The sequence below is a fragment of the Anolis carolinensis genome, chromosome 1, assembly GCF_035594765.1.
Source record: "Anolis carolinensis isolate JA03-04 chromosome 1, rAnoCar3.1.pri, whole genome shotgun sequence".
Lineage (NCBI taxonomy): Eukaryota > Metazoa > Chordata > Lepidosauria > Squamata > Dactyloidae > Anolis > Anolis carolinensis.
Genome location: NC_085841.1, coordinates 328928148 through 328947045, shown reverse-complemented (window position 1 = coordinate 328947045; position 18898 = coordinate 328928148). Strand labels below are relative to the sequence as shown.

The 18898-nt window shown below is 38.2% G+C and overlaps 2 protein-coding genes across 8 annotated transcripts in view; one reads left to right on the top strand and one right to left on the bottom strand.

Moving 5' to 3' along the window:
* Positions 1-18898, top strand: part of abcd4 (ATP binding cassette subfamily D member 4) — a 32094-nt gene that overhangs the window by 11837 nt on the left and 1359 nt on the right. For 4 of the 5 annotated variants that reach the window (XM_062968306.1, XM_062968305.1, XM_062968304.1 and 1 more), the window contains exons 7-17: positions 5959-6009; positions 7372-7466; positions 7758-7879; positions 11514-11605; positions 12181-12264; positions 12656-12858; positions 14213-14304; positions 14550-14586; positions 16330-16379; positions 17016-17068; positions 17164-17240. In XM_062968306.1, the coding sequence (XP_062824376.1) occupies positions 5959-6009; positions 7372-7466; positions 7758-7879; positions 11514-11605; positions 12181-12264; positions 12656-12858; positions 14213-14304; positions 14550-14586; positions 16330-16379; positions 17016-17068; positions 17164-17240 (956 nt within the window). Of the gene's footprint in view, positions 1-5958; positions 6010-7371; positions 7467-7757; positions 7880-11513; positions 11606-12180; positions 12265-12655; positions 12859-14212; positions 14305-14549; positions 14587-16329; positions 16405-17015; positions 17069-17163; positions 17241-18898 lie in introns of those variants that run through there. The other variant, XR_010002112.1, reaches the window with a different exon arrangement.
* Positions 425-18898, bottom strand: part of LOC100554852 (acetyl-coenzyme A synthetase 2-like, mitochondrial) — a 42139-nt gene continuing 23665 nt past the window's right edge. Inside the window, exon 15 of one of the 3 annotated variants that reach the window (XM_008125130.3) lies at positions 425-18143. The gene's annotated coding sequence lies outside the window, so the exon portion shown is untranslated. The remainder of the gene's footprint in view (positions 18144-18898) is intronic. The other 2 variants (XM_008125173.3, XM_008125078.3) reach the window with 2 other exon arrangements.

Genomic DNA, 18898 nt, shown 5'->3' with positions numbered 1-18898 from the left:
GTTTTATCTCTAATATCTTTTCTATGTCTCCCCTAATTTTCTTCCAATATATCTTGGCTTTTTCACATCCCCACCACATATGGTAGTATGTGCCCTCAATCTTCTCACACTTCCAACAATTTTTTTTTACGTTTTTATAACATTTTCCTAATTTTTGTGGTGTCATGTGCCATCTATAGGCCATCTTAATCCAATTCTCCTTTAGATCTGTTGCATAGCTATATTTCAGTTTCTCCCTCCAGATTCCTTCCCATTCTTCTTTCCTAATCTTCCTGCCTATATTTTCATTCCATCTGGTCATATATGATTTTTCCTCCTCTTTTTCTGTTTCCCATTCTATTAATTTTTTATAGATTTTTGTTATTATTTTTCTGTCTGTTTGTGTTATTTTTTCCCAAAATGTATTTTGCTCCTCAAATCCTACTTGTTTGTCTGTCTTAAAATGTTCTTTTACCTGCCATATCTGATACCAGGAAATCTTTTTATTTATTTCTCTCAGTTCCTGTTGGGGTCTCATTTCCCATTCTCCATTCTGTTTTACTAATAATTCTTTATAATTTGGCCAGTTGTGCCATCCCAGTAGTCTTCTCTGCGATGCTTCTAGGGGAGAAACCCATAAAGGCGTTTTGTCATATAATTTCTTTTTGTATTTTTCCCAAATTTTAAGAATTGCTGAGCGTATAAAATGATTATTAAATTCTTTCTCAATTTTGGATTTCCCATACCATAGGTATGCGTGCCAACCCAATCTTAAATTTATTCCTTCCAAATTTAGCAATTTATTATTTTCTAATTTTGTCCAATCTCGTACCCACATTAAAGCCGATGCTTCGAAATAAAGTTTTAAATCTGGTGTCGCTAGTCCACCCCTGTTCTTTTCCTGGATCATATATTTCAGCTTTATTCTCGGTTTCTTTTTTTGCCATATAAATTTCATTATGTCCCTGTTCCACTCTTTAAGGGTCCTTTGGTTTCTAATTATCGGCAGATTCTGAAATAGGAATATCATTTTTGGTAAAATACTCATTTTTACACATGCTATTCTGCCTAACAGTGAGAGTTTTAACTTCCCCCAAATCTCCATTTCCTTCTTCATCTCTTTCCACTTTGTTAGATAGTTATTTTCAAGTAGCTGAGAGTTTTTCTGGGTTATAATTATTCCTAGATATTTTATTTTGGGGGCGATTTGGATATTCCATTTTTTCATTAAAGTTTCTTGTTCCTTCTTTGTTATATTTTTGGTAATTGCTTTCGTTTTTTCCAAATTTATTTTAAATCCTGCTACTGCTCCGAATTCTCTTATTATCTCTAGCCATTTTCCTAGTTTTGTGTCCGGGTCTTCTATTACGCATATAATATCATCCGCGAAGGCTCTGATTTTGTATTCATAATTCTGTATTTTTGCTCCTTTCAGTTCTTCTTCCTCCCTTATTCTATTTAATAGTATCTCCAGTGTTAAAATGAATATTAATGGTGATAAGGGGCAGCCTTGTCTAGTTCCTTTCTCTATATTTATATCCTTCGTTTCTCGGTCGTTAATTAGTATTTTTGCCTTTTGTGAGGTGTATATTGCATCAATTGTATTTTGGAAATAATAACCTATATCCATTTCCCTTATTAATAATTTGAAAAAGGACCAATTTACATTGTCGAAAGCTTTCTCAGCATCGAGGGCCAGTAAAAGAACTTTTTTTTGATTTTTTATTTCATAATATTCAATCAAGTCAATGATGGTTCTTACATTTTCTCTTTGGTGTCTATTGGGCACAAACCCCGTTTGTTCTTCTTTTATCCAATTTTTTAAAAAGTTTTTAAATCTTTCCGCTATTATATTGCTAAAAATTTTATAATCCAAATTTAATAGTGAAATTGGCCTGTAATTTTTAATTTTTTCTGGGTCCGAATTTTCTTTATGTATTGTACATATGTTTGCTTGTTTCCATGTTTCCGGCATTTTTGCAATTTCTCTAATCCTATTCATAATTTTTTTCAAGTATGGTATTAGCTCTTGGCCGAAGGTTTTATAATATACTGCTGTTAGCCCATCTGGGCCTGGGGCCTTATTAGGTTTCAAATTTTGTATGGCCTTCTTTATCTCCTGCTCTGTAATTTCCCTATTTAGTTCCTCTCTTTGTTTTTCTGAGATTTTGGTCACTTTTCTCTCTTCTATGTATTTCATTATTTTCTCCTCGTCTATTTGTTCTTTTTGGTAGAGTGTTTCGTAAAACTTTTGGAATTGGGTTTTTATGTCTCCCTCCTTTGTATATATTTTGTCCCCTTCTTTTATTTTTGTTACATATTTACTTTCCTTTCTTTCCTTAATTCTATTAGACATCCATCTTCCCGGTTTGTTTGCGTTTTGAAAGAAATCTTGCTTTATAAATTTCAGTTTATTAGCCCTTTCCTCCATTATCAAATATTCCCTTTGTTTTTGTAAGATTTCTATGTTCCTCTGGGTATCCTTATTTCTTGGGTTTGATTTTAACCTAATTTCTTCCTTTTTTATTTCTTCAATTATCTTGTTCATTTTTTTTAATCTTTCCTTCTTTTTAATTGCTTTTTGTTGGATAAATCTCCCTCTTACTACTACTTTGCTTGCTTCCCACAATGTAAATAGGTCTATCTCTGTTGTGTCATTTATCTCGAAATATTCTTGTATTACTTTCCTTATTCTTTCAATATCTTCCTCTTTCTTCAATAGATTTTCATCTAACCTCCACTTCCATTCTTTTTTATTGTAGAATATCTCTAATTCTAATGGGCAATGGTCTGAATCTAACCTTGGCAATATCTCTGTTTTTCTTATTTTTGGTATTAAGGACTTTGACACCCACGCCATATCGATTCTCGACCAGCTTTGGTGTCTGGTCGAGAAATAAGTAAAATCCCTTACTCCTTCATGTTTTATTCTCCAGCTATCCTGAATGTTTAGTTCCTTCATCATGTTCATCATTGTTTTTGGTAAATTTCCTATATTATTTTTACTTTTTCCTTTCTTCGCTACTTTACTCCTATCTATTTCCCCCTCTACTACACCGTTGAAATCTCCTATTAATACTAAATGTTCATATTCTTGATCATTAATACTGCCTTTTAGTTTTTCTGTGAATGCTGACTTTGCTCCATTAGGTGCATATATGTTACATATTAATATATCTATTCCCTGAATCGTTATTTTTACTCCTATGAATCTACCCTCCTCATCCTTAAAAGCTAATTTAGCTGGTATTCTCCTTTCTACATACATCACTACCCCCTTTTTTTTTTCTAATGCCGAGGCATAAAAGCATTGTCCCAGTTTTTTTTCCTCCAGATATTTAACGTGTTTTTGGTTTATGTGGGTCTCTTGGAGAGCAATAATTTGATATCTTTTTTTCTTTAGCTCATTAAATACTTTATTCCTTTTTGTTGCCGAATTTAGTCCGTTAATATTGTTTGAATAAATTTTAAGTTCACTCATATTTATCTTCGTCCTTATCGCCCACTGCTTCTGTCTCGTTCTCTTCCTCCTCTTCTTCTCTCATTCTATCCTCTTGTTCCTCTTCCACCTGTCTTTCTTCCACTTTTCCTAAATTCGTAGGTTCCATGTTTCCCCTTAGGTTCAGTCTGCATTCTTTTATGTCTAAATCATCTTTTTCGGGTGACTCTATACGTTGTCTCTTTGGTTTTTTCTTCTCTTTTTGTTTCCTTTCAGATTCTTCATCCTTCTCCTTTCTTATTGTGTTGTAAAATTCTCGGGCTCTTTCTTCTGTTGTGATCCAATACCTTTGACCTTTATACGTTGTCATTAATCCTTCTTCTCTTTCCCACCTGTATCTCGCCTTCTGTTGCTTCAATTCCTCTGTCAGGAAGGTATATTTTTTCCTTCTATTTATTATTGTATTTGGTACTTCCTTCAATATCGCTATTTTTGTCTCTTTGTAGAATATCTGTTTTTTGTTATTTATTCTCAATATTTCATCTCTTGCAATTTTCTTTGTAAGGTGTACTATCACGTCTCTCGGGGTTTTGTTTCTTCTTGAGAAATTTGTGTTGATCCTGTACGTTCTGTCCATTTGTACTTGTATCTCCTGTTCGGAGCAGTCCAGAAGTTTCATTAGTATCTCTATTACTTTCTCTCTTATGTTTTCTCCTGGCTCTTCCGGTATATTTCTCATTCTTAATTGATGTTCCAATTCTCTTGCCTCCATGGCTTCTTGTTTTGCGTTTATTTTTTCATTTTTTTTCTCTAGTTCTTTTAGTTTATATTGGGTCTTTTCTTGAGTTATCTTTAGTTCTTTCTTATCATTTTTCAGATCCTTTATTTCCTGTTGTAATGTTGTAATCTCGCTCTTCATTATCCCCAGTGTTGTTTTCTGTCTCCAGTATGGACAAGTCAACTTCATGTATAAGTCAAGGGCAGGTTTGGGGGCAAAACTTTGGATTCTGATATGACCCATGGATAGTGGTTTATAACAAAGGTTCATAGAATCAAAGAGTTGGAAGAGACTACAAGGGCCATCCAGTCCAACCCCCTGCCATGGAGGATATTATTTTTTCTGTTTTAATAAATGTAATTTAATGTATATTAACAGTAGGATGGATCAAAGAGTAACATTTGGGTTTATTGCAGTATTAAACATCTACAGGCTGCTAGTGACAATGATAAAAAATGATTATCTTAGCGAAACACCAACACACTGAAATGACAACAGTGGTTGGATGTGGGTTACCAGGAGGGCAATAAAGCTGCCCAGCTTCTGATCCACCAAGAAGCCGAAGGCATTGTTGGCACTGGGTGTCAAGACTGCCATCAAGTCATCACCATAGGAGGCCCCTGGAGTTCAGTGCAGTAATAATGTGCAGGACTTTCTGGGACTCTCAAAAAGCAAGAAAGCAGTGCTATGGTGGAAAAGATAGAGTTGGTCAGTACTTCTTTTAGATTTTCCCAGGTCAGACTATGGCAAGAGTTTAGTCTGTTCCTGGAAAACCTAAATGGAGTACTCCTTTCCACACTTCCACAAAGCCATTTTCCTGCCCAGGTTACATTGACCCATGAGTTGATCCAGGTTTTGAGGTTGCAATTTTTTGTCACAACTTTCTTGACTTATACATGAGTACATACAGTAGTGACATTTATGCTAATATAAGAAACAGGACTGGGTTTTGTTGGAGATGCTGATGCAGGTTGACTATCCCTTATCCGGAACTCTGAAATCTGGAAGACTTTGAAATTCAAAGTTGTCCCATATGGTTGGTTGAGATAGTGACACATTTGTATTCTGACGGTTTAATTTCCAAAATGATTACAAATACTTAATTACCTCCAGAATATGTGTACAAGGCATGTATGAGACAACAATGAATTTTGTGTTCCAAAATGTAAATATAGGTATTCCAATAGCTTTAAAAATCCGAAATATTTACTGTGCCAGGAATTTTGAATAAGGGATACTCTACCTGTAACCTAGTGACTGTATTCACAGCTTGCGGCCTTTCTCATGTATAGTGTATAGGCTGGAGCAACACTGCCATATAATCCAGTTCAAAGCAGAGTATCTGAATTCACAAACTGGATTATATGGCAGTGTAGATGGTGCCATTGTCCCCATGCCCTCTTCACTACTTGGCCTACCCTTCTTGACCTATGGATAGTAATGGGAGAAGAGAGAAAGATGAAGCTTTCAGCTCTTCACAGTAGCCAGGATCAAATCCGTATGTGTCCCCGTGCTTGTGTATTCACTCTACACAACATTTTCACAGTCATGTCTGCATCCTTTGGAATTTGGAGTTTGGTGAAGCACATAATTCTAAATATCCTTCTCTAAATTGCAAATCCCAGAATTCCAAAGGCTAGAACCTTAACAGTTTTAAAGCGGAATCCTAGTGTCAAAAGTGTGTAATGTAAAACGGGCCCAGAAGTGGCTCTGAAGAAATTGTTCCTTCTTAAGAATCAGATCTTTTCTGTTCCTTCCATAGGTTTAAACATATGCAGTTACGGGTGAATGCAGAATCTGCTGCTTTCTACAGGTAAAGTAGTTCTTCCAGTTGTCTTGGAACAGCGAAGGCAAAGGAGAAAATATGCAGTGGTGTTTACTTGTTTTGCCTTTTTTATTTTATTTTATTGCATTTGTTTGCCAGGTGGTGGCAGCAGAGGGAGAGACACAATCCTCACACTGTTTCAGATTAGCAATTTTGTTTTAACAGTTTCTGAGCATGTCCCAGTTCATCAGAAGATAGTTTGTTTCATTTGTTTTGGGTCCTCCCATCCTTTCATTCCAGAGACCCAAATACTTCTGAACACTGTGGAAATGTAGCAATATCATCCCTCTGTCTCTATCTCTCTGTGGTAATATGTGTACCTATATCACTGCTTCTTAAACTGTGGATCCCAACCTTTTAGCTCAATGTTGGGGTAACTAAAAATTTGACAACAGTGAAAGGATTCTGAATTCCATCCATTTACACAAATCTGCAGAAATTGCTTCAGCTGTAAACCAGACTATTTAGCAAGCCTTACAGAAACGATTTATTATTTGTAAATGTTTGATTTTATACCTACTTTATATATCTATATACCCCAAGTCACAAAAAAATCTCAAGTGAAAAGGGGTCATCAAAAGAAAAAGTTTAAGAAGTCTGATCTAGATGATGTACATTATTCTTTTTAGTTATTCAGCTCAGAGAACCTACTATACATGTGTGCCAAATAGCAGAAAATGCTTGTGAACAGCAAGCACTTGGTTAACAATAGAAGGACAGGAAGGAGTGCGGAAATGAGCAGCAGACCAAAATACAATACATGTCTTGTACTATTACACATCTTGCCACATGAGGTCACTCGTGTTATGGAGTATTTCACTAGAAAAACTCACAGTAATTTTAAGAGCCTTGAATTCCTTTGATCTGGAAGATAGGGAGACCAACTATAAGCCAAAATGTCTAAAAGGCAAGCGTATATCGGTTTAGATATTTCTCAGATGAAAGGAAGGACCTTGTAGCCTTTTTTGCTTTTATTTTGTTTAGTTATTCCAGGAAATCATTGTGGTGGAATTTCAGCACATATAACACATTTCCTATTTGAAATGTGGTTTTTAATTTATTTATTTACCGCATTTGTAGACTACCTTTCTCCACCTTGAAGGGGACTCAAGGCGGCTTACACAGGCACTTGTTCAGTACCTAGTTGTTCAGTACCTGAACAAGTTCAGTACCTACTTGGTTTAGCTTCATCATACAACAGACTATTTCACTCTTTTAAGCCTTGGAGAATCTAGGCTTATGTAAGCACCTACCTTCATTTTCTGCAGCCTTTTGATGCTCACCCCCGTAGCTTCTTCAGTGAATTCTGGGTCTAATTTCTTATTTAGACTATGTTTTGATGATTTGCAGAGCTGGTGAAGTGGAGCACATGAGAACTAATCGCAGGCTGCAAAATCTTCTGCAAACTCAAAGGGAACTGATAGGCAAGGAACTACTGCTATACAGTAAGAAGACCATTATTTTCTTTATTCACAGGCATCTGTTCAAAGCAGTTCTAGCAGTTTCAGTCTTTATCAAGAGGAGCTTTTTTATAGGCTTATTGTGACTTAGTTGGCTTTTCTAGAACAAATTACCTTCTGAATAAAATAAAAATAATAAATATATCATTGTCTGTTTCAACAAAAGTTCTTGTTTTCATGCTTGATCCTAAGAATGTAGTGTGATGAGATCTTGGCCTCGTTATTGAGTGTAAGGTTCAGTTACTGACTGGCTCATATTCATGTGTTTCTTCTCAGTTGGAATCAACACCTTTGACTATCTGGGCAGCATCCTGAGTTATGTGGTGATTGCCATTCCCATATTTAGTGGCATCTACAATGATCTAGATCCAGCAGAACTGAGCTCCTTGGTTAGCAAGGTGAGTTTTTTTTTCTCAGGGGATGGGAGACGTGCTGTTTTGTGTTTATTATGGCACTTTTTGCCTTTTCTAGCTTTCTGGGATTTCTGTAGCAACTACTGAATAAAGCAAACAGCCTGAAAAAAATTCTTACATTGTAGGATTGGATAACTACAGCACTCCAGATGTTTTCTGGACTGCCATTCCTTTCATCCCTAACCACTGGTGATTCTAGTTAGGACTGCAGCGTTTTGGCAGAAAACATCCGGAGGGTCACAGCTTTAACCCACATGTGCCTTTGTTAGCATGACAAAGTAAATAATTTTTGGGAATAGTGAAGGGATCTAAAATCCTGGACAGGCAGAGATTCCCTAGCCCAGATGAAAATATACAGTGTAGAATGGATGTTAGGACCACTGAAAATCTATTCAGACACATCTCTGCCTTCTATAATTTTGTCTGACTTGTAGGTTATCAGAGGTCAGTTTCTTGTTTTCTTTTAAAGATAGTTGAGATTCCCAGGATGCTGACTTCTCCTCCCCTTAGAATACAAAGACTTATACTGTGGAGATCAGAGTTCAGATCACCTCTCAGCCATGGAAACCCAACTCTTGGGCAAGTCACACTCTCTCACACTCTTTCAGTTGCAGAAAAGGCAAAGGCAAACATCCTCTGAACAAATCTAAAGCTGTCCATAGGGTCGACACAAGTCGGAAATGACTTGAAGGCACTATGAAGAAAATGGCTTCCATAATGTTGCTTCTGCTCTGCAGAACCATAAAAAGCATTATGTGTTCATACTATGATACTTCTCTTCAGATTGAAAATCATTGCAAGCAACTCAGTCCAACATTTGTCCAAAGGCTGGACCAGCCGTTCCCATGCCACTCTATATAATATAGGGGGAGAATGTATTTTTGTGCTGTAGCCCTTGATCCCTTGACATTGTTTGTGCTGGTTAGGGAAGTGGCTGAAGTTGTAGCCTAACATCTTCTGGAGAGCCATGCATTCCCCAGCTCCAGAAACTAATCTAACCTACAGCATCCTCATAAAAGAGGCTAAATTTATTATAAGAAAGTGGCAACTCAAATACTACTAATACCCATTGTAAAGCTGCTTCGTGGAAATATTGCCTTGCTTTTTGGGGATACTCTTCTTTGTAAAAGAGGCCCAAAATCAGAGCAACAAGTCTATAGAGGCATGTAGCCTGAGTGAGAGACTGATGCAGATGCTTGGTAAACAAGCTTGTCATCAGATACCCAAGAGGACAAATTTATTGCTTCACCTGTTGAGGGACAGAGATCACTTTCCCCTGAAATGGAGGAGGCAATGTAAGTCAATTCTGATGGAGAGACTACCATAGCCTTTAGATATTAAAACTGTCTGAAACGAATTACATAGATCTAAAAATAACAGGATTAGCAGTGCTAACTATGCAGAGAGGGGCTTCTTTAGAGGGAAAAAGGGCAGCTTCCTCACAGGGAATTATTGAACACCTGGGCAAAATACTGAAGTTGCTTGCTAGCTTGGTGAGAGAGAAAGGGAGAGATTATTGTTACACTCTCTGTTTTGTTTAGCATTTTGAAAACATTTTGGTACAAGGCCATGTACTTTCAAGTGCAGAGACCAGGGCAGCTTTCTCTAGTTAAAATAATGGTTTCTGCACAAAATTAATCCCAACCTTACATTTGCTGCCAAATTTACATTAGTCAAGTTCTTACATCATCTCAGCCTAATATAAATGTCTGTTGGTGTACAATGCACTAGATGTACAATGCACTAGAACTATGCAATCCCTATATTGAACACTGTTGCAGTGCAATGTATGAACAATTTATGAAAAATGGTGAATATGTACTGTATAACTGTATGATGCATAGAGGCAGTGCATAGTAGTAGACTCATAGAGTTAAAAGAGGCCACAAGGGCCATCCAGTCCACCCCCTGCCATGCAGGAACACCTAATAAAAGTACTCCCAACATACCATTCTGGATGTACATTGACATAGTATTCTCTGTGCAAAGGGGTCTTGTAGCATCTTAGAGACTGTGGAGCTGCAATGGCGCAATGGGTTAAACCTTTGTGCCGGCTGAACTGCTTGCCTGAAAGTTGGGTTGCTGACCTGAAGGTTGCCAGTTCAAATCCATGAGACAGGGTGAGCTCCCATCTGTCAGCTTTAGCTTTCAAGGACTTGAGAGAAGTCTCCCATCTAACACATCCGGGCGTCCCCTGGACAACGTCTCTGTAGACGACCAATTATCTCACACCAGAAGCAACTTGCAGTATGCTCCCAAGTCGCTTTTGTCACGATAAAAAGAGACTAAGAGACAAGTTGGTAAAATATACTTTTGTAGACTAAGTTACATCTGAGGAAGTAGATTTAATCTACAAAAGCTTATGTCATCAACTTCATTCTCTCAGTTAGAACCTATGATGCTACAAGATCCCTTTGCATATTTCAGATTAGTATGGCCATGACTTTGTATTCAGGGGGCATTATTGAACCATCCTCATGAAAAACTCTGCTTCCATGAAGCTAGATATGTTCATTTTGCATTATCCAAAAAAGTTATACCATACCTGTAATGCAACTTAAACCTGCATAAGTTTCATACAGGAATCTGACCAATGTGTGCTAAAGGACAGCTTGTTAATGGGATGAATGTCCTACTTTGACAGATCCATTGTTGGTTGAGTTAAGAGTGTTCTCTGGATGTCGGTCAAATACAACTTGTAAATCATGGTGAATTCTCCCCAAACCTCTTGTTCAGTTGCTGATCAGTTCCTCTGTTTGCTGCGTGCCATAGGAAGGGGTAGGAAAGGATTAAGGTAGAGGCAGTGGGTGGGGTCATGCAAATTAAGGAACCCTGGGATGTCCACTCTGGAGGAAAAATAGAACATCTAGGATGAAATGGTTCCCACATGAAAGCCTTCACTTGAGTGGGGGCAGAACTGTGTTTGTGGAGGACACTGGCAGGGTTTGGGCTGCATGTTCATGGCACTTACTATAACCTGCATGTCAGTGGAGGGAGGGCCATTGGTGTCTCCTGCACAGTGGGAACTATAGCTATTTGTGGAGGTGCAAGGCTGTCTGTGTAAGTGGACAACTCCTCCACACACACACACACACACACACACACACACACACACAATCACTTTTACTATGTGTATAGATAGATTCAGTATCCTGAGAATATCCATTGTCTTCTGATCTTTAAAAAGGAAAGTCTTCCAGGTCATGTGGAAGAAAGAAGAGGAAAATCATAGGCAGCATTTGATGAAAGTTTTGAAATCAGATCTTGAAAAGCTTTTTCCCCACCACAGGGTCATCCATCCCTCTGCTCACGTTCCATGATATACTGTCTAGTTTTCTGTCTTGACCAAAATTCTATGAATAGAGTTTGCAAAGTCTGTGCCAAATGATGACCTAAATAATTTTCAGTGTGGAATATGAATTTCCTTAGGGTGGAATTTGGGGTTCATGGGCACAGCTAATTCTCTTAGCCAAGGAGAAGAAAGTTGTTTCCTTAGCTCATTGAATAGCAACAAGGTGAGCGAGGTTCAATACCTCTTGACTTCCTTGTATTGCTTTCCTAAACCTCACTTAAGTCTCTGTATGTGACTGGAATATTTTTGGTATTTTTCTCCTTCCAGAATGCCTTTGTCTCTATTTACCTGATTGGCTGCTTTAGTCAGCTCATCGACCTCTCCACCACCGTATCGGATGTAGCTGGGTACACACACAGGTGAGTCCTCTTGTCTGTGAGCTGCTTGAAAGGCAGTATTATGATGCCAAGGGCCTGTATTTTGAACTGCTGCAGAATACATGAAACCTCTGCTTCTCATGAATTTTTAGAGGTCATTATGGCTCATGAGAAAGCCATATCTTGGGCTTTCTTAAAAGGTATCTTTTGAACAGAATCAGACAAGGGAGAGCTTTTGAGAAGAAACAGACAAGAAAGCACATCTCTTCTGTTCAGACATAAAGAAGTGAACTTTTATGGCAGAAACAGAAACCTGAATTATTCCTCTTTGAACTGCTAGCTTCAGCTGGCTGGGGTCTTGGCCTATGCTCCATTCATATCTTAGCAGGATACCTATTTCAAATATCCATTATAACTGTATAAACAATGTTATCTACTACTTGTATGTTTTTAATCAACTTTTAACTAGCACCACTTATTGCTTTGAATGTAAAATACGCTTTAGGAGTAAAATTACTTTGGGAATTTTAAAAATAAATCACTACAGATGTTTATTCAAGAAATAAATGTTTCTGTATCCTTCCATTTTGTTTCCCTTCATTTAATGATTTTTGAAGAATTGGGGAACTGCAGGAAATGCTTCTGAAACTATCCAAGAAACAAAATGACTCTGAATTGCAAGCCAAATGGGATTTCAACAGGTGAGTAGCAAAAGTTTGCATCAGGTGTGTGATGAACTGTATATATTTTTTTGGCCTGTGCTTGTGTTTCCCCACCACAAGGTTGAGGTGGGGAGATATCTAAAAAGGTAGCTGAACACTTTGGGCTTTCTTCTGGAGTAATAGGATTATCCTTAGAGAGATCTCTTACAGCTCAGATGCATACTTCATTTTAAGTATCCCTCTCCATGCTGTTTAGGGAAAAGAGCTGAGTCCTTTACCAGAAACCTGGAAAGTTCCAAGATTAAGAAGGACCACAATTTATTGAAGGCTTGAAGTTTGGAAAAGTTCCTCTAAACATTGTCCGTTTCTCCTTCCTGTTTCTTCTGCTTACTTGTTACCTTCTTTTCCTGGTGGGGTTGGATGCTGTTAGTGTTTCCAAAGAGAAGATGAATCCCAGTGATACAGCCTTCCTCCTGGAGCACGTCTCTATCTCGGCTCCTTCAGAGAAGCTGCTTATCAAGGACATGAACCTGAGAGTCACACAAGGGAACAGTCTGCTAATTACTGGCAACACAGGCACAGGGAAGTCTTCTTTACTGCGTGTCCTTGGAGGTCTCTGGAACAGCCAAGAGGGTGAGTACCATCAGCTTCTGTGAAATGATGCTTTTAAGAATGGAGGCCTTTCAGCAGGTTGTGGGTGGAACACTGTCCATTATGGGCTAATGGGCAAAGGTTGGGTTTGGACTAGTGAAAATCTTTGTGCAGAATTCCTTCCGGAGGATTTCTTATTGATGTTCTCTGTTCAGCAGTCAGGCCTTCCCTTGCCCCATTTAGACTTGGTGAAGAATTTGATGACCTCTTGCCATGTCAACTCTTCTAAGTTTCCAATATGATGATTCTTGCTATGCACTCATCTGTTGGATCCAATCACAAGTCTTTTTACAGTGTATGTTTTACCTACCCATGTATGTAGGAGTATGAGGTAAATATTTTATTTGTTTTGTGACTGCATGCTGATGCTGTGGTAGACAGCAATATGGTGGGATGCTTATAAATAGTTACTCGTGTAGTCAATATGTTTAAAGGGCAGGAAGGATTCACCAAGTTAAAATCTTGCCTGAGTTGTGAATTCAGTACATGGTTTAAGGCTAGCCACTGCTACATTTTTTCAGTCTCTTGACTTCCTGCAACATGATGGGTGATACATAATGCAAAGCATTTATAAAATTCTATAATCTTAATTACCCAACTCATATAACCACTTAATTACTTCTGCTTCTCAGCCAAAACAACTCTCAAAGCACAGTCTAAATTTAGGATTTGTGACACAAGAAATAAGAGGGAATGGGGGTAGGTGGGAAGCCACTTCCACACTACAGATCTTATAATGACCAGATGGGGTGGAAATTGTTTCATTTGCCTGCTAGAATGGCATCAGCAGGTGACAGTTGGGGATACAGGTAATAATCACCAAGTGATAGGCTGCTGGTAATGATAAACTGGAAAGCATTAGGTTATATTTCTGCATCTCCCAAGCAGGGAATGCTATGGATGTAGCATATCTTGATTTCTGTAAGGCCTTTGACAAGAACGCTCATGATTTTTTTGAAAACAAACTAGTAAAATGTGGGCTAGACAATACTACTGTTAGCTGGATTTGTAATTGGTTAAGCGACCAAAACCAGAGTGCTCACCAATGAGCAATGAGTTCAAATTACAGGAAAAGAGATTCCACCTAAACATTAGGAAGAACTTCCTGACTGTGAGAGCTATTCAGCAGTGGAACCCTCTGCCTCAGAGTGTGGTGGAAACGCCTTCTTTGGAGGCTTTTAAACAGAGGCTGGATGGCCATCTGTTGGGGGTACTTTGATTGTGTTTTTCCTACATGGGAGGAGGTTGGACTAGATGGCCCATGTGGTCTCCTCCAACTCTGTTATTCCATGATTCTATCTAGTTTATTATGATGGTTTCTGTTGCATCTTTGCAGGGAATGTCCACATGCTAACTTGCTTTGGCCCCCATGGAATGGTGATCTTGCCACAGAGGCCTTTTTTCACAGATGGGACCCTGCGAGAACAGGTAGGTTAACTTATTGTAAGACTCAAGGATAGTTAGACATCTCACTGACCACCAGGTAGTTGTTCCCAATGCTGTAACAGCAAAATACCCAGTCTTCGAATACATTCAACCACAGAGAGACCAGAGACCAGCATATGTTGTCCAGGAGCCCTAAACAGACAGCTATTGTTGTTGACTGTTCTCTTCCACATTTATATGATACAAATTATTCTCATTTGGAATTTGTCTGGTTTTCTCCAATTTAGGTGATATATCCTTTGAAGGAAATCTATCCAGATTCAGGTAAATTATAATGGAAGAGTTGCCTTCTAATTGACTGAAGTTGCTTCTGCAAATGCTGTGTGTCTCTCTTCTTTGTGTGTACATACATTGCATTTTTTGGTGTTGTATTGGTTTCTTTTCGTAGATTTATATGTTCTCCTGCAAAATATAATTGCCAGGAAATTACTTGCAGGGGATGGTGAATTTGTGGACAAGTAGCTCGAGATGTCAGTTTGTGTGTGGACTTAAAGTGGGTGCCATGAAGACAAGGAACATTTCCATATGGGAATTGATATTTTGCACTTGAACAGAATATGCCAAAACGAACATAAGTAGCTCATCTTATTCTGCAGTGCATTCTGAACTCAGGATTTTGGTTTCTAGGGACTAAATTTAGTTTATTTTTTAATCAAAGTACATCTAACCTTGACTGCGACACTTCTATTTGTACATAATGGGGTGTGGAAGGAAATCTGCTGTTATGAATACTGATGATGTCACCTGAATGTCAAGAAATTAGATTAGGGTTGGTTAATGAAAATTAAATTAAAAATCAATTAGAGCAAATGTTAAACCCCTTAGAAGGTATCATATACATTTACAAGCACCTCTACTCTTCTTCCAGATTAATCTAAAATAATCTTAATATAGTGTAAATGTAATTTATTCGTGATAAATACAAGCTTCCTAGTATTTTTAGGCTTCCAAACCTTCTATGCAGTTTCTGCTTCAATATCCAAGACCTAACATGTTTATATTATGTCGCACCCCAATTATAGGCAACTTAACATTCCTCTAATTTCTTAGAGGAATGTAAAACAGAAACATTCTGTTCACTAATAGCAGACAGTGTCATATTTGGGATTCTTGGCTTAAAGGGCAGACGTTGCTGCAGCCTTGCTAAATACTTATATTTGAGATTGTGGGTTAATGGGAATACCTGTTAATATTAAGCATGCCTGATATTGTTACCAATGTTAACTCAACTGCAGAAAAACATGGCAGCAGGATCTGAGGGAGGGAGATGGTAGTCCTCTTCCCAAAACTGCAGACACTTTTGCATACCAAGGATCACCAAGAATCTTTTCCTGGAGAGAATTGTCATGTTCCCCCTCCTTTCTCTAATTCCTCTCTTTTGTAGATAGAAAAAGAGTGAGTAGGTACTGAACATTACTTTCTTCACAGAAGGAGGCTTCTAGAATTAGCTCGGAATATATCCACAGAAGCTGAAAGTCCAACAAAACATATTTGTTACCTTAGTTCACTTACATATAAATTATGTAACAATACATCTGATTGTTGAGAATAGGGAAATTTCCTCCATGTAAGATGTTTTCAGACCTGTCATCTTCTTCAAAAAATTTTTAAAATAATCTAAGCAGACAGAATTCCATAGAAATGCCAGACCTGTCTCTACCGATTTTCAAAATTAAGTACGTCAAAAGGCAAATGGCAGAGTCAGAAGTGGCAGCCTCTCCACCAATTCCTCTGTTTTAGAGAACAACTCTGTATGTGCTATAGAGCTTTGCCTATTACCCTAAACTGATCTACTACCTGCAAGTGAGGCGAAAGTAGGCCAATGGCTTCTGGAATGGATAAGACACCCATCTTTTCCTTGTTGTCAGACTTAAACATCCCTTGAGCTAGCCCTGATAAATGTAGAAGTCCCTCTCTCTCACCACTGATCCAGCATCATAATGATACAACCTAGCAGATGCAGCCTCCACATTCTCATTATCATGAATGTCATTTATTGCATAATAGGGTCTGCAGATGATGAAAGGATACTGAGATTCCTGGAACTGACTGGTCTGGTGAGTGGTTAGAAGGGATGGGAAGGTAAATGGCATAATGTGTTTATTCTTCCATCAATTTTCAGAATAATAAATAATGCTTGTGGGAGGCACTGTTAACGTCAAAAGTTAATTCCCCCTGAGAAATGAGAGAAACTAAATCATGAGCATGTATAGAAGTTCCATTACCTGACCTGGGAACCTTTTCCTGCCATTCCAAATAAGTAGAGTGGACTCTATGAGTGAAAAGATTAATTAAGCTGCAAGCATGTTCATTTTCCACTATAGTGGAACATTACTGTTACTATTTATAACTAATAATAGTGCCAATGTTTGGTCTGGAACTAAGTTGAAAGCATGCCCTGATCATGATGATAATGATAAGCATAGAATTAGAGTCTCAGAGTTGGAAGAGACCTCATGGGCCATCCAGTCCAACCCCTTGCCAAGAAGCACTAATCATCACTAATCATTGTAATGATGACAAGATGGCAGAGAATATGTAAGAGATTGTAGGTAGAGATGCCCTGACCTAAAAGTGGGAATGGCGAGGAAGGATTGAAGCTTCAAATTTTTGCATATATCTTAAATGTGCGTTGACTGAAACCCAGAAGACACTTTAGTTTTCTTTTTTGTTGTTTTCTATGTTTGATGCAGTCTGACCTGTTGTTGAGGACGGGAGGTTTGGACCAACCAGTGGACTGGAACTGGTAAGATCTTTCTCATAAGTATACTGTGGGGCTTGTGAGTAAATTTGGAGCTATAAGTAGACCACAAGATCGTTTGACTTCTTGCTTTGTTGCAGGTATGATATTCTGTCTCCAGGTGAAATGCAGAGGCTATGTTTTGCCCGGCTTTTCTATCTCCAACCTCAGTATGCAGGTGAGGAAAAGAATCCAAAATGAGGAATCTATGTGTAATCCTGAAAATTACTGATTCAGTAATCTAGCTATGGAAGACCTAGACTGCCATTGCCTAGCTGCTCTAATCCTAAAGGCCTCCTTTTCCAAAGGTTTTTGATGCAAAGGCTGTATGGCCATCTGTTGAGATTGCTTTGTTATGTGTTCCTGCATGGCTTGGGGAGAATGTCCCTTGTCTCTTCCAACTCTTATGGTTTATATCAGTTCAGTCACTGTCCTTGAAAGTGTCTACCTTACAGGAATCAGATTCCTACACAGGAAAGGAGATGGGTTAGACAAGAGGAAGAGATCAGGCAGGTGTGAGTTCAGGAGCAGCCAGGGGCCTGAGAGCATTTAGGCCAAGGGAAAAAAGGATTTGAACAGAGACTGGTTCAGAGAATGAAAAGAAGAGGACAAGATCAAAGCGGGGGGGGGGGGAGTGTGAGAGGACAAAGCAAACTGGGATTTACAAAGAGCAGAGAGGAGAGTGGCTCCATGTCCAGAAATTGCAAAGTAGAAGAAAACTACATTTCTTGTGTTGATTTGAAATAATTAACCATAGTGCTGGATACAGACCACCAGAGCCATTTTGTTTTGTTTATAGTGATTTTAGTGTTGTGTATTTCTTTAGAATAGCTACTCAATTGGCTGCATTTTCTAGACATTTTTTCATTTACTTCATGATGCTTTTATAGTCCAATTTATGGTACAACTTGGAATATTCACAGTACTACTGTATGATGACTTCCAGAATAGTTTGAAAGGTGTCTTTATCATTTATTGCTTTCTGTGTTCCATTACTGTCATAGTCTTCTGATGTGATTTTTATCTTGACAACAAGTAGTCCATACCCATGTTTTGGGTTGTGATGTCCCCTGGCTCCCTACTGGGTGAAAATTATAGTTTTGCAGGCCATATACAGAAAAGGAAAATGTGTAAAAAAACCGCTGATTAGGTTTAGAAAAGAATGGACATGTCAGAGTTGGGTGGCCTTGAATCACAGGTATAGTGTTGTCTTAAACATGGCAACTCTGTCTTCTCGGATGGCAAAAGTTGTCTCCATACTTTTCCCAAGTTGAAATGAAGACTACCACAAGGTGCAAATACCGTGCAAGAAATAGGAGAACGTTATGTTGTTTTTGTTTCTGTCTTACCTTTCTGCCAAAAATAGAAGTCAAGCTAGCTAGCAGTAAAATTAAAATAAAAACAGAAACAAAGTGGAAACATAATATGGATTATAAAAGCACCATGAAGACATGTCAGTAAAAGGAAATCACTACCACCCATCAGTTAGGGCTTCTTTGGTACAACTCCTACTTAAATGCCAAAGAACCTGACTAAATAGAAATGGTCTTGGCTTGATTACAATGAGGGAGCCAGCTCCGCAAAAGATCTTCTCTTGTGTCTCTACCAATCATGTCTCTGAAGATGGTGAAAGTTAAAGAAGGGTTTAGATACATAGAGGTTTATAAGGGAGAATACATTCTTTCTATCCCAAACTGTCTTGTGGATTTTGTAACTGGCCTTTTTCTGGTTTAGAGGCTGAGAATTTCCTATTAGGTCCAGCCAAAGAAAGAGGGTTTCTTTGCCTGGACAAACCAAGTTTGTGTTTTAAAACAGAAAACAAAAAGAACAGCCATC